This window comes from Sinocyclocheilus anshuiensis, unplaced genomic scaffold (genome assembly GCF_001515605.1).
Source record: "Sinocyclocheilus anshuiensis isolate Anshui unplaced genomic scaffold, SAMN03320099.WGS_v1.1 scaffold2274, whole genome shotgun sequence".
NCBI classification, from domain to species: domain Eukaryota; kingdom Metazoa; phylum Chordata; class Actinopteri; order Cypriniformes; family Cyprinidae; genus Sinocyclocheilus; species Sinocyclocheilus anshuiensis.
This window is the reverse complement of record NW_015558681.1, coordinates 49,112-63,015: the sequence shown is the minus strand read 5'-3', so window position 1 is coordinate 63,015 and position 13,904 is coordinate 49,112. Positions and strand designations below refer to the sequence as shown.

Here is a 13,904-nt window from a genome sequence, read left to right as displayed (position 1 = left end):
TATTTTGTAAATTTCCTACCGTAAATATATCAAAACTGAATTTTTGATTAGTAATATGCATTGCTAAGAACTTCATTTGGACAACTTTAAAGATGATTTTCTCAATATTTAGATTTTTTTGCACCCTCAGATTCCAGATTTTTAAATAGTTGTATCTCAGCCAAATATTGTCCTATCCTAACAAACCATACATCAATGGAAAGATTATGATTAATACAGATTATGATGTATAAATCTCAATTTCTAAAAATTGACCCTTATGACTGGTTTTGTGCTCCAGGGTCACATACACATAAATAACAGGGTTAGTTTTACTATTGTTAGTCAAACCCGAATATGTAGAATTGGCTTTCAAAATAAAAGTCCCACATGTTCAGCCAATAAATACACAGGCCGATTGGATCGGTCTCTAATCTTAAACGCTAGAGCTAGCGCGAGCTACGCACCTGCTTCATCTTGAAGAGCTCGTGGCGAGTGTGTTCGTCGTGGCGCAGGTCCTTCTTGTTGCCCACCAGGATTATGGGAACGTTGGGGCAGAAGTGCTTGACCTCTGGAGTCCATTTCTCGGGAATGTTCTCTGCGGGTCAGAGAGGTCAGAGGTCAGCGGGCGCGGGGCTAGCGTGAGCACGGCTAGCGCGAGACTCACCCAGGCTGTCGGGGCTGTCGATGGAGAAGCACATGAGGATGACGTCGGTGTCGGGATAAGAGAGCGGCCGCAGACGGTCGTAGTCCTCCTGACCCGCCGTGTCCCACAGCGCTAGCTCCACCTGAAACACCACACGCTAGCGTTAGCACAGTGTTAGCACAGCTCGCGACCGCACAAACCGCTCGCTCCTCACCTGCTTGCTGTCCACCTCGATGTCGGCCACGTAGTTCTCGAAGACGGTGGGCACGTAGACCTCGGGGAACTGGTCTTTGCTGAAGACGATGAGCAGGCAGGTCTTCCCGCACGCGCCGTCGCCCACGATCACCAGCTTCTTACGGATCGCCGCCATTCCTGCGCGGAGAGAGTCTCGCAGCGTTACTCGTCCGGCCAGACCAGAGAACGACTCGACTCCAATGCCTCCAGAGTATATTTCATCACAAAATCACAATCGGGAAATCAACTGACATTTCATTTATATTGATGTATATTAGTGCTGTCAAGCGATTAATCGCATTCTAAATAAAAGTTTTTGTTTACATACGTGTGTGTACTGTGTATTGTTATTATGTAAGCGATTAATCGCATTCTAAATAAAAGTTTTTGTTTACATACGTGTGTGTACTGTGTATATTTATTATGTATATATAAATACAAACACATGCATGTATATACTTAAGAAAAATATGTTATATTTCTATATTAAATATATTTCTATATAATATAAATTATATATATACGTGTAGATACATGTAAATATTTTCAAAATATATTCTGTATGAGTGTATATATACATTACAAATATACACAGTACACACACACATATATTACATAAACAAAACTTTTATTTTTGATGCGATTAATCGTTTTACAGCACTAATTTATATATATATACAAGTATAAATATATATACATGCAAATATTTATATTATATATACGTGTATGTGATGTGTGTATGTATATATACATAATAAACACAGTACACTTTTAGCAGGATTATGAGTGGGCCATTTGACCAAAACTTTGAGTGATTTATTTAAAGATAGTGATATATCAAATACATATTTTCTGTAAATACGTTTGCTATGACATCTACAGCGAAATTTCACAATTCTCAATACCACAGCAGTATTAGTAAAAAACAAACAAACAAAAAAAGTCCTCAAAATGATTTGAAAATAATTAACAAGTCAGTAATAAAAAATGAAAAGGACAAATACAATAGAAAAAAAGACACAAATGAAAAACTTTTTTTAAAGGGCACTTATTATGCAAAACCCACTTTTACATGGTGTTTGGACATAAATGTGTGTTAGCAGTGTGTGAACACAACCACCTTACAATGATAAAAATCCACCGCTCCTCATGTTTTAATCCCCTTTAAACCCAATCAGTCTCACTAGACCTGCTGTTCTGATTCTCACGCAGTGTGACATCACATTGTTTAGGTCCCGCCCACAGCGGCTGATTGACAGCCCTGCATTGCTATAGTTCCGCCTTCAGCGGTTACGCGGTCCTTCATGTTCTCAGCGCTCGAGCAGCTGTCTCGCAAGCAATCCCGATGCTCTGTGTCTGTTTGTAAGACTGAACATAAGTCTTCATTTTCTCCCAACATCTGAGCTGCTGAGGACGCTGTGGATTATTTTATTTAAAGATAGTGATACATATCAAATATATATTTCCTGTAAATAAGGTTGCTATGACATCTACATTGTAGAGACCGGCGGAATTTCAAACAAACAAACAAAAAGTCCTCAAAATTATTGAAAATAATTAAACTGTCAGTAATAAAAAAGCAAAAGACAAATACAATAGAATAAAAAGATACAAATGAAACAAACTGTGCTTTATTGTTTTTATGCAAGTCTCAAGCAGTTTACAGCCTACTAATGAATAATCAAATGTAAAATTAAACCGCATAGTCTTCACTGTAAGAATTAAACTTTTTTGTTTCTTATTAAAGCTACAAAAGTCCTTCACTCGAGCCGTGTATAATTTAGAATTTGTCTTTTGTTGTTTGATTAATATTAAGCACACAGTTGCAGCAGGAAATTAGGCTGCTGTCACTTTAAGAGCTGCACGGATCCAATTTACTGTTACACACGTATCTTCATTCTCAACTCTTTACGTTCATTTATTACATAACCGACGAGGGTTTATGTGAATAATCACTAAGCGCCGCATTTTGAAATTTTTGCGTGTATTTGACCGTTTAGGTGCTAAAAGAGGACTTTACATGTCCGTCTCTGAGCGCATTTAAAAAAAAAGTTTTAGCACTTTTAAGCACATTATTTTACCGATCTCCTTGCTATGTTTCTGGACTTGGGAACATTTCAGTTGCGTTGCTGTCTATGGGAGGGTCAGAGAGCTCTCAGATTCCATCAGAAATATCTTAATCTGTGTTCTGAAAATGAACGAAGGTCTTACGGGTTTGGAACGGCATGAGGGCGAGTAATTAATGACAGAATTTGCATTTTTGGCTGAACTATCCCTTTAATCTGAATCAAATAAATAACAGGGTTTGTTTTACTATTATTAGACAATATGGAGAATGGGCTTTCAAAATAAAAATATGCGTTATATTTTTATATATAGAATAAAGCATAGTTTAGAATATTAATATTTTTTCATCTTGACATTTTTATGACAATAAAGTACATTTCCCAATCAAACATCCAAAAACAATGAATTAAAAATTATAGTGCTTCATTTTCGCTACGATAAATATTATTATTATGCAAAGTTTACGTCTTTAGAGATTTGGCATGAAATGACGCTCTAGTATATTCATGAGATTCACACAAAAACCATTTAAACCTGAAACATTCAACTACTGTCATAGAAAATTAAAAAAAAAGATTAAAACCTTATTTTTAAGGAATAATCATACAATATTTCTTCAGTGTTTTAATTGTAATATTAAATGACCTTTATTTTCCAAAAAATTAAATTTGTTTAATTTTCATTACTTAAAAGATAGATTTAATGAATGTTTTATATGCCTTAAAAAAATGTAACTACACAACACAGGCTGTCTGAGCAAAAAAAGGCTATTGTAAGAATAAGTGAAACTTGTTTTTATGCTTTCAAATAATTAGACATGCTAAAACAGAATTTGGTAACAATAAAACATAAGGTTGGAAAAAATAAAACATTTCATAGGGCCCTAAACAAGTAATATTTGTTAAACTTTTAATAAATTGAAGTTAAATTGTTTAAGTTTCATGATTTTAATTAATTAGACATGTTTTTTGATTCATACAATTTAATTAACCATTACACATTTTTATTGGGTTAGGTATTATAAACGTTATTTTTAGAGGTTTGGAATGAAGTGACCTGCTGCTCTCGTGTTTTCATGACCCCTAAAAAGGCTTTAAAAATACATTCAAAATACTGTCACAGAATTTAAATAACTAATAAAAAGTGTCTTGAGTTCAAGCAGAGTTTCCTGTGAAAATGAACGCACTTTCCTCTGTTTATATGCGGATTTAAGCTCTTCTCGCGCTTTTTAGGTATAAATGCGGATGCTTACAGTGAAATGGATGAATATTATGACACTCAGAGCTTTATTTCTTTTGTACACAAACACGCTCTTGCCTTTAAAAGCTTGAATATATTTTTATGTCGCAAACTGTCGATGCGAAGCTAACGGGCTACACAAGCGGAAGTGAGCGAGTCTCCTCAGTAAGACATTAAAATCCCCAAACATGAAACTCTCTCGCTCGAGAGAAGTTTAACAACAGTCGCTGATCTTTTAGCAAAAGCGTAATGAAGAGAAAACCGCATTAAATTCGCGCTCACCTTCAGTTCAACTCGGCTCGACTCGAGTTTTCCGGGTCGCTTCTGCGCGCGCGCCGGAAGCCAGACACAACCAGCCAAGATGACGCCTGAACAACAACTCGTCACAATAAGCGTCCTCATCAGAAAGCGTCAAAATAAGAGTCCTCATCAGAAGCGTCAAAATAAGAGTCCTCATCAGAACGCGTCAAAATAAGAGTCCTCATCAGAAAGCGTCAAAATAAGAGTCCTCATCAGAAGCGTCAAAATAAGAGTCCTCATCAGAAAGTGTCAAAACAAGAGTCCTCATCAGAAAGCGCTGATCTTTTAGCAAAAGCGTAATGAAGAGAAAACCGCATTAAATTCGCGCTCACCTTCAGTTCAACTCGGCTCGACTCGAGTTTTCCGGGTCGCTTCTGCGCGCGCGCCGGAAGCCAGACACAACCAGCCAAGATGACGACTGAACAACAACTCGTCACAATAAGCGTCCTCATCAGAAAGCGTCAAAATAAGAGTCCTCATTAGAAGCGTCAAAATAAGAGTCCTCATCAGAACGCGTCAAAATAAGAGTCCTCATCAGAACGCGTCAAAATAAGAGTCCTCATCAGAACGCGTCAAAATAAGAGTCCTCATCAGAACGCGTCAAAATAAGAGTCCTCATCAGAACGCGTCAAAATAAGAGTCCTCATCAGAACGCGTCAAAATAAGAGTCCTCATCAGAAGCGTCAAAATAAGAGTCCTCATCAGAAGCGTCAAAATAAGAGTCCTCATCAGAAGCGTCAAAATAAGAGTCCTCATCAGAAGCGTCAAAATAAGAGTCCTCATCAGAAGCGTCAAAATAAGAGTCCTCATCAGAAGCGTCAAAATAAGAGTCCTCATCAGACGCCTCAAAATAAGAGTCCTCATCGGAAAGCGTCAAAATAAGAGTCCTCAACAGACGCGTCAAAATAAGAGTCCTCGCAGTTCGCTCAACAGCAGTTAATTTACAGTTTTTCTCAATCGATTTGACACATGTCTCCAAACTCAGGTCACTGTTCTCAAAACAGTTAACACAGTGATCTGAATACTTTGTAATTGTCCTAAACAGATTGTACGTTTTCATTCATTTTATACTAATTACAAATCATGCAAATAATTTTCTCAAAACAATGTGCACAGAAAACTCTCAGATGTTTTTCACAATAGTTAATACAACCAACCAATACTTTAACATATCTGAAAAAATGTTTGACACAAATCACAAACATTTATGTACTATTTGTCCAAACACAACAAACAAAACTCTGTAATTTGTCATTTGATCAAATGAACATGGTATATTTTCGATTGAGACAGGAGCTTTCCAAGCATAGATTCAATCTTCTTACATTTTTTCTCCTATGATGCATATGCAGCACATATGTAGTGTAGATGTAAATGAAAGGCAAGATCAATAGTTCGGGATAATTAATGTACACAGCAAACATATCTCCACCACTGTGATGTAAAAGACTGATCTGTAGTTATCAGAAAAGTTTGTTTGCAGTTCTTGCTGCTAAAGGTGGCACAAACAGATTTAAGGCAATTAGTTTTTTCTCATGGGTGATAGCAGGTGTTGGATAACAATTTTTTTATTTAGATATAAACAATATATATAAAACAAAACTCCCTGTTGAAGAATCGCAATAAACATGTATTTTCATTGGCATATTTGTGCATCTACAGCTGATTTTATAATCAATAGAGAACACGCCTATAGATTTGATGTTAATATTTACTTTTAATAATTGCATCACTAGAAAACATTGCAGTGCTTCATGTTGCAGTAAAGTTGAGATGCTTGGTTAAGATAATTTTGTGTTTGGATGGCTGTGCTAATTGTTTTGAGAACAAGTACATTGCATTGGAGAAAAGTGTCAAATCGATTGAGAAAAACTGTATTAGGTGCCCTTTTTAACACTCAAACACATACACAGTCGCAGTTTATAATATCTGATATTATATTATCATCAAGCCTTCATTTATTCGATCCAAAGTACAGAAAACGCTGTAATATTGTGAAATATTTGTACTATATAAAATAACTGTTTTCTATGTGAATATAAACAGCTGAATTGTGGGAAAGAGCCAAAGAGAATCTCGGATGCGGCTCAGCCCAGCGATTGACGGACGTTCGCAGGCTAAATGAGAAAATATGCTGCTATTTGGGAAAAATTCAAGGACACGTTTTGTGTCAGCTGTCTTTAACTCTTTCACCGCCAAACACAGAGTTTTCCAGGTTTATGTGGTTTTTCACTGTTATACGCTAGGGGGTGCTATCACGCATCTCCTGAATGAGTCTAGAATCACTCGATCAAAAACACAGACCAGGAAGACATATGAAAAATAATATGAAAAATAATGCGATCATCAACTCTAACCGCATATAAATGAAAGCTGCCTGATGTTAGCGAGTGAAATGTGGATCCAGAAAGTGGTAAAGGCCTGTGCAAGCTTTGGGAGCGCTGATGGAAGACATCTACTGCAGCTTTGCTTTGATAATATTACTGAATATGATCCAGATGTAGTTCAGATATTCATACAACAAAATATTCTGGGGGCCATGACATTGTAGTGAAAATCATAAAAAATGTTGGGAAAGAGTTAATAGTGTTGGGGCATCAGGGTTAGTTTCTGAATATGTCTGAGGAAACTTTATGAAGTCTTAAATGTTTTTTTTCTTTCTTTATGGACAGAGAGAATGATTTCTAGATGGATGGATGGATGTAGATGATAGACAGACTCCGGTGGAATGAAGGACATGTGGTAAAATGCAAAAAGCTGAAGTGAATATATAGGTGTATGTATGTGTGTACCTACTTAACCATATTTTGGGGACAAATTTGTACCCAAAAGTGAGCAAAACCTGACAAAATCGCCAAAAACCTCCATTTGGGGACGCCCTCATTTGTAAAACTGGTATAAGAATAAAGTAAACAAAAAAGTTTTTTTTTTTAATTGTAAAAATGCAGAACGTTTTCTGTGAGAGGTGGGGTTAGGTTAAAAAGTGTATAACTATCCGTATATAAAAACAAGAGAAGTCTATGTAATGTCCCCATTTAGATAGCTAAATAAACGTGTGTGTGTGTGTGTGTACTGTACATGTATGTATGTATGTATATACACACACACATTGCATATGCATCTGTGCTGTATGCATATTCAATCTATCTATATATCTATCTATCTATCTATCTATCTATCTATCTATCTATCTATCTATCTATCCATCCATCCATCCATCCATCCATCTATCTATCTATCTACAAGCCAAGTGAGAAAGTAAACTATTTCTAAAGTGCTTTATACAATATAGATTGTTTCACAGCAGCTTCTTGATCCGTTACAGAAGGAGGAACAAAGAAGCGCTGAGCTGAATCCAGACGGCTGAAGTGTGTCTGAACACCTTTACCTGCATCAGGTGCTCAGAACAAGCCCCACCCCTCACAGCCAAGGCCCCGCCCATCAGACACTCCTCAAAAACATCTTCAATTCATTCATGTATGTGGCCGTTTTTCACTGCGAGTGTCAAATGCAAAGGTGGAAATGTGTCACGAGTTCAGGGTGAAGCTCGATGACAAAAAGTGGCCCAAACGACACCAATCCCCCGTTTCATACGACAGCATGAGCTGCATATACGCTGTTTCATTTCCCATCGTGCTTTGTTCTGCTCAGTTGACAGTGTGAAAGCGAAGCATGAGTGCTCTCATTTGACTCAAATGACTCCTGATACTGTGACAAACGCACTGTCCAGATGAAGAGATGCTGAAGCATGATGATTGAAGGTGCTCTTCTAATGAGCAGCGACCACGTCTTCCTGGAAATGTCTACAGTACAGTGCAGTGGGATTTTAACCAGCGAGGTTTGAAAATTTGTGCTGCCTGCAGTTAAAACAGTCATATTTAATGAAGACGTTAAAACACGCGTAGCACGTGCCAGAGAAGCTGTGAACAATATAAGAAATGATAACTGAATCTGAATGTGATTCCAGCATAACGTTGCTGTGTAACCCTAAAACCAGACAAACACAGCGTTAGGCAGTAACCTGAGACATGAACGTCCCACACATTCACACTTACGAATATACAGATTACACGTTTAATTATACACCTTTGAATCTAAAATTGAACTGAAAGTTTACAGTTTTTTAATAATGAATCAATGTTTCTTGTTTCTTCCCTCAGACAATCCATCTCATGAACACAACTTGACAATAAACGTGTAACACACAACACTATTTATACATTTATTTATTTAACACACATACTTATTTACATCTCCTTGCATTTGTACATAACATACCTGTACACACATCTAATACCATCTATTGTCTATTTTATATATTGTACATTTTTTCTTTCAATATTTTTGTCTATTGTTATTCCATATTTACTTATTCTGTTTTTATTCTTTTTATTATCTGTGTCTTGTCTTGTCACTGTCATTCTGTTTGTACTGTGGAAGCTTCTGTCACCAACACAAATTCCTTCTATGTGTAAACATACCTGGCAATAAAGCTCTTTCTGATTCTGATTTTGATTCATTAACATCCATGAAACCTTTAAGTGGCACAAAATCTTCTTTACAGTAGAAAAAGTTCCACAGATTGGTAAGAAGAAGGAAAGAAATGAAATTGTTAAATTATTAAATTAAATTTAAAACATATTATTATTAAAATAAAATACATGACATTTTCCCACCGCATTCCCCAATGCTTAAAAAACCCACACTAGACACCTAACATGTTGAGTGCTACAGACCCATGCCTCTCCTCCCATTCATAGCAAAATCACTTGAACGTGTTGTGTTCAACCAAGTGTCCTCCTTCCTTTCATAGGTTTGAGTCTTACCCAGGGCCACATTATCCTAATGGGCAACATGGGCTGCAGTCTAGGGCCCCGGACACTAGGAGGACCCGAGACAATTCTCTTTTGCATTTTAAATAGGGCTGCCAACTGTTCCTTATAACACGGAATTGCCCTGTATTTGAGGCATCAGAGAAGCGTTCTGTATGAAAGTTATACGGAATGCAGTTTATCCCGTATTTGCAGGCATACACCATATGACCACCAGACCATACGAATAACAGATAAATTATTATTTTTCCAAATCATTGTTTGAACTGCAAACGTAGTCGCTCCAGGAAGCCTTAAAGACCAAGTGGAATCCTTTGCCGCCTAGTTGCTCCCACTTCACAGTGAGATTTCTGCAAATCAGTTTGATTATTAATCGTAAGCACAACATCCAGCTAGAAAACATACAGTCTACCTGAGGGAAGACGTCTTTCACTATTGTAAGTTAATGTTGTTAAATAGAGAAACAAAATGTTAAAATTTTAACTTCTAGCGTATTATTACACTTGGACCTCATTATTGAAAAACAAATTCAAGCACCAAAAGCAGCCCACACTCTAGGCTATAAGTTCTCTTTAATTGAAAAAAACATGCATACATAGGCTATGGTTGCAATAGAGAAGCAGGAAGAACAGGAAGATGTCACACCCCTGGACTGTTTGTGTTTTCCTCCCCATGTGACCCAGTTTCTGTCTCTAGTTGATTATGTCATTTAGTTCAGGTGTGTCTTGTCTATTAGCCTCGTTATCCCATGTATTTAAGACCCAGTCTGTGCAGCCTGTGTTTGTCGGGTCTTAAACATCATGTTCGTGTGTCCAAGTTGTTCCTTGTGTGGATTACCCCTTGTGTTTTGGATTTTTTTAAAGACTGTTCCTTAGATCCACGTCTCTGCGTTGTTCCTTCTGATACAGCCGTGACCTTCTGACACAGTGAAGACCTGACAGACAAAAAAAGTATAACTGCTTGTTCCCCTGCGTTTGATTTTCGTGTTTTGGAAGTGTTTTGTTTTTGTCCATGGACCGCCCAGAGTTCCTCCTCCTCCTGCTGGAGCAGGGGGAAAGATCTTTCGAGGGCCATACAAGACTGTTCCTGGAGGTAGCTCATTACACCAGCTACCCGGACGATGCGCGTTCTACAACGCCAGCCTGAACACCACGTGCAGAGCGCCGTCATCTGAAGATGATCCTTGGGAGAATTTCGCCGCCTTTGTGGAGTGGATACTGGTGAGAAACGGATCTCCGTTCACCGTCGGTCCCGAGGATGATCTCGCCAGTTCCACTCTGGACCCAGAGCCCAGCCCACCACCACCCCGCTGCGCAGAGCATAAACCCGGGCCCACCGCAGACAGAGAGCCAGAGCACGCCGCGACCGACGAGCCATCGCCAAGAGGAGCGACAGAGCTGAGGATCGCCCCTGAGCCTTAGCCTCACACCACATCTGAGCAAGTGCGAGAGCCGGCAACTGAGCCTGCACCAGTGGACTATGCAAGGGAGCATGAGGTCTTGGAGAGGAGCCCTGCCCACTGCACCACCGCTGAGGGTAAGCGTCCCCTGGACTAATAGACTGGGAGGCAGACATTTATGCGGACATGTCCATTCTCCTCCCACCTTCCTCAGACTTACCAGTCTGCCCTGAACTGTCTGCCAGCCCTGTCGTTCCCCTGTCTGACGCGCTCCTGGTCCTTTGAGTCGCGATTTGGTGTGTGTGGGCAGCGTACACCAGCCCTGAGAGGCCGGAGATTCACAAATGCCCACCTACCCTCCCGCTCCTGCCTCCTCCACCACTGTCTCCTGGCAGCCGCTCAGATCACCCTCAGCCCACCATTTGTGCAGTGGGTTCGCCACGGGTCTGCCAGTTTCCATCGCTGGAGGTTCACATGTCTCCGCCTCCAGCCTCTGAGACCTGGACTCCACCTCGGCCCGTCGACCCAGCGGCTCCACCATGGCTCCTAGCTCCCTCCTCTCTGCTGTGGCCCGTTAGTCCACCGGCTCTGCCGGGCTCCCTCGTCCCTCCAGCTCCACCTCCAGCTCTTCTCCGCCTTGGCCCTCCGGATCCTCCGCGTTACCCTGGCTCATCGGCTCTCCGTCTCTGCTTCAGGCTCCTCCACCACCTGCTCCGCCGCCGGTCGGCCCCCTGGAGCCGTCAGCCCTTCTTCCACCATGGCTCATCCTTCTGTCGGCTCCTCCGTGGGTCGCAATCATGGCTGTGGCCTGGGTCCCGCCTGGCTCCTCCTGCTCCAAGTCCCTCATGTCTCCTCCCTGGCTCCTCCCTCCGTCGTTTTTGGATTTATTAACGACTGTTGCTTAGATCCACATCTCCGCGTCGTTCCCTCTGACACAACCATGACAGAAGAAGCCCTTTTAGTGATGATTGATATTTAATTAATTGTATTTGCTGGGCTGTTTCTGATTTGTAAGATTATTACTCGATAATATTGTCCACTCTGGACCCAGAGCCCAGCCCATCACCACCCCGCTGCGCAGAGCATAAACCCGGGCCCACCGCAGACAGAGAGCCAGAGCACGCCGCGACCGACGAGCCATCGCCAAGAGGAGCGACAGAGCTGAGGATCGCCCCTGAGCCTTAGCCTCACACCACATCTGACCAAGTGCGAGAGCCGGCAACTGAGCCTGCACCAGTGGACTATGCAAGGGCTTGGAGAGGAGCCCTGCCCACTGCACCACCGCTGAGGGTAAGCGTCCCCTGGACTAATAGACTGGGAGGCAGACATTTATGCGGACATGTCCATTCTCCTCCCACCTTCCTCAGACTTACCAGTCTGCCCTGAACTGTCTGCCAGCCCTGTCGTTCCCCTGTCTGACGCGCTCCTGGTCCTTTCACTGCACCACCGCTGAGGGTAAGCGTCCCCTGGACTAATAGACTGGGAGGCAGACATTTATGCGGACATGTCCATTCTCCTCCCACCTTCCTCAGACTTACCAGTCTGCCCTGAACTGTCTGCCAGCCTTGTCGTTCCCCTGTCTGATGCGCTCCCGGTGCTGGGAGTCGCGATTTGGTGTGTGTGGGCAGCGTACACCAGCCCTGAGAGGCCGGAGATTCACAAATGCCCACCTACCCTCCCGCTCCTGCCTCCTCCACCACTGTCTCCTGGCAGCCGCTCAGATCACCCTCAGCCCACCATTTGTGCAGTGGGTTCGCCACGGGTCTGCCAGTTTCCATCGCTGGAGGTTCACATGTCTCCGCCTCCAGCCTCTGAGACCTGGACTCCACCTCGGCCCGTCGACCCAGCGGCTCCACCATGGCTCCTAGCTCCCTCCTCTCTGCTGTGGCCCTTTAGTCCACCGGCTCTGCCGGGCTCCCTCGTCCCTCCAGCTCCACCTAGGTCATTCGTCGACCATCCGTCGCCTCGGCACTCCACTCCTCCGGCTGCGCCTCGTCCCTCCGTCTCTCTGGCTCTGTCAGGCTCCTCCTTCCCTCCACCTCTGCCTCGGTCGCCTGAGCCATCTTCTCCGCCTTGGCCCTCCGGATCCTCCGCGTCACCCTGGCTCATCGGCTCTCCGTCTCTGCTTCAGGCTCCTCCACCACCTGCTCCGCCGCCGGTCGGCCCCCTGGAGCCGTCAGCCCTTCTTCCACCATGGCTCATCCTTCTGTCGGCTCCTCCGTGGGTCGCAATCATGGCTGTGGCCTGGGTCCCGCCTGGCTCCTCCTGCTCCAAGTCCCTCATGTCTCCTCCCTGGCTCCTCCCTCCGTCGTTTTTGGATTTATTAACGACTGTTGCTTAGATCCACATCTCCGCGTCGTTCCCTCTGACACAACCATGACAGAAGAAGCCCTTTTAGTGATGATTGATATTTAATTAATTGTATTTGCTGGGCTGTTTCTGATTTGTAAGATTATTACTCGATAATATTGTTTAATTTATGTACACAACTATGGGATTATGACATGTACATTGTGTTTGTTTATTTTTATTTCACAGGTTGTATCATACGATGGCTTTACATTTTCAATGCATTTTCAAACACACAGTGAAGAGGTGGGATACTCATAAGACCGTAACGTGCCCATCGTTTTATGGTGTTTGTTTGATTGCACATTTGATTTACCATTTCATTGAATCTAACCGGCGTACAACGGTGTGATGGGGGGGACCCAAAACTGCGTTAGCCCAGGGCCCCGCAAAGGTTTAACGCAGCACTGGTTTTACCTCACGGTCCTGGGGAGGGGAGGTATTCAAATCACATGGGCTGGTCACTGGGGTTGCTCAGGGATCGGTTCTGGGACCCCTCCTCTTCTCCACATACTCTACATCACTGGGACCTATCATTCAGGCACATGGGTTTTCCTAGCATTGCTATCCTGATGACACACAGCTCTATCTCTCATTTCAACAAGATGATCCAACGGTAGCTGCACAGATCTCAGACTGCCTGGCAGACATCTCGGCATGAATGAAAGAACATCACCTACAGCTAAACCTGGCAAAGACTGAGCTCCTAAACTGTGGTCGGTTAATGAGCAGCGGCTTGTGGCCCTATCACAGAGAGGCACAAAATCACTCTCTAGTACATTCTCTTTCACCGTACCCTTTTGGAGGTATGGCCTACCAAACTCCATCAGGACAGCCAAATCCTCACAATCCTCAATAA

The 13,904-nt window shown here is 42.2% G+C and overlaps 1 protein-coding gene across 3 annotated transcripts in view; it reads right to left on the bottom strand.

Annotated features, from left to right (window-relative positions):
- The window catches only part of LOC107681330 (rho-related GTP-binding protein RhoA-D-like), a 10,869-nt gene extending 5,977 nt beyond the window's left edge, over positions 1 to 4,892 (bottom strand). The window contains exons 1-4 of one of the 3 annotated variants that reach the window (XM_016477611.1): positions 4,798 to 4,892; positions 840 to 1,063; positions 647 to 767; positions 447 to 577 (exon numbers count right to left, since the gene is read on the bottom strand). In XM_016477611.1, coding sequence (XP_016333097.1) covers positions 447 to 577; positions 647 to 767; positions 840 to 995 — 408 coding nt within the window. In that variant the 5' untranslated portion in view covers positions 996 to 1,063; positions 4,798 to 4,892. Of the gene's footprint in view, positions 1 to 446; positions 578 to 646; positions 768 to 839; positions 1,064 to 4,447; positions 4,534 to 4,797 lie in introns of those variants that run through there. The other 2 variants (XM_016477610.1, XM_016477609.1) reach the window with 2 other exon arrangements.
- Positions 4,893 to 13,904: the final 9,012 nt, after the last annotated feature.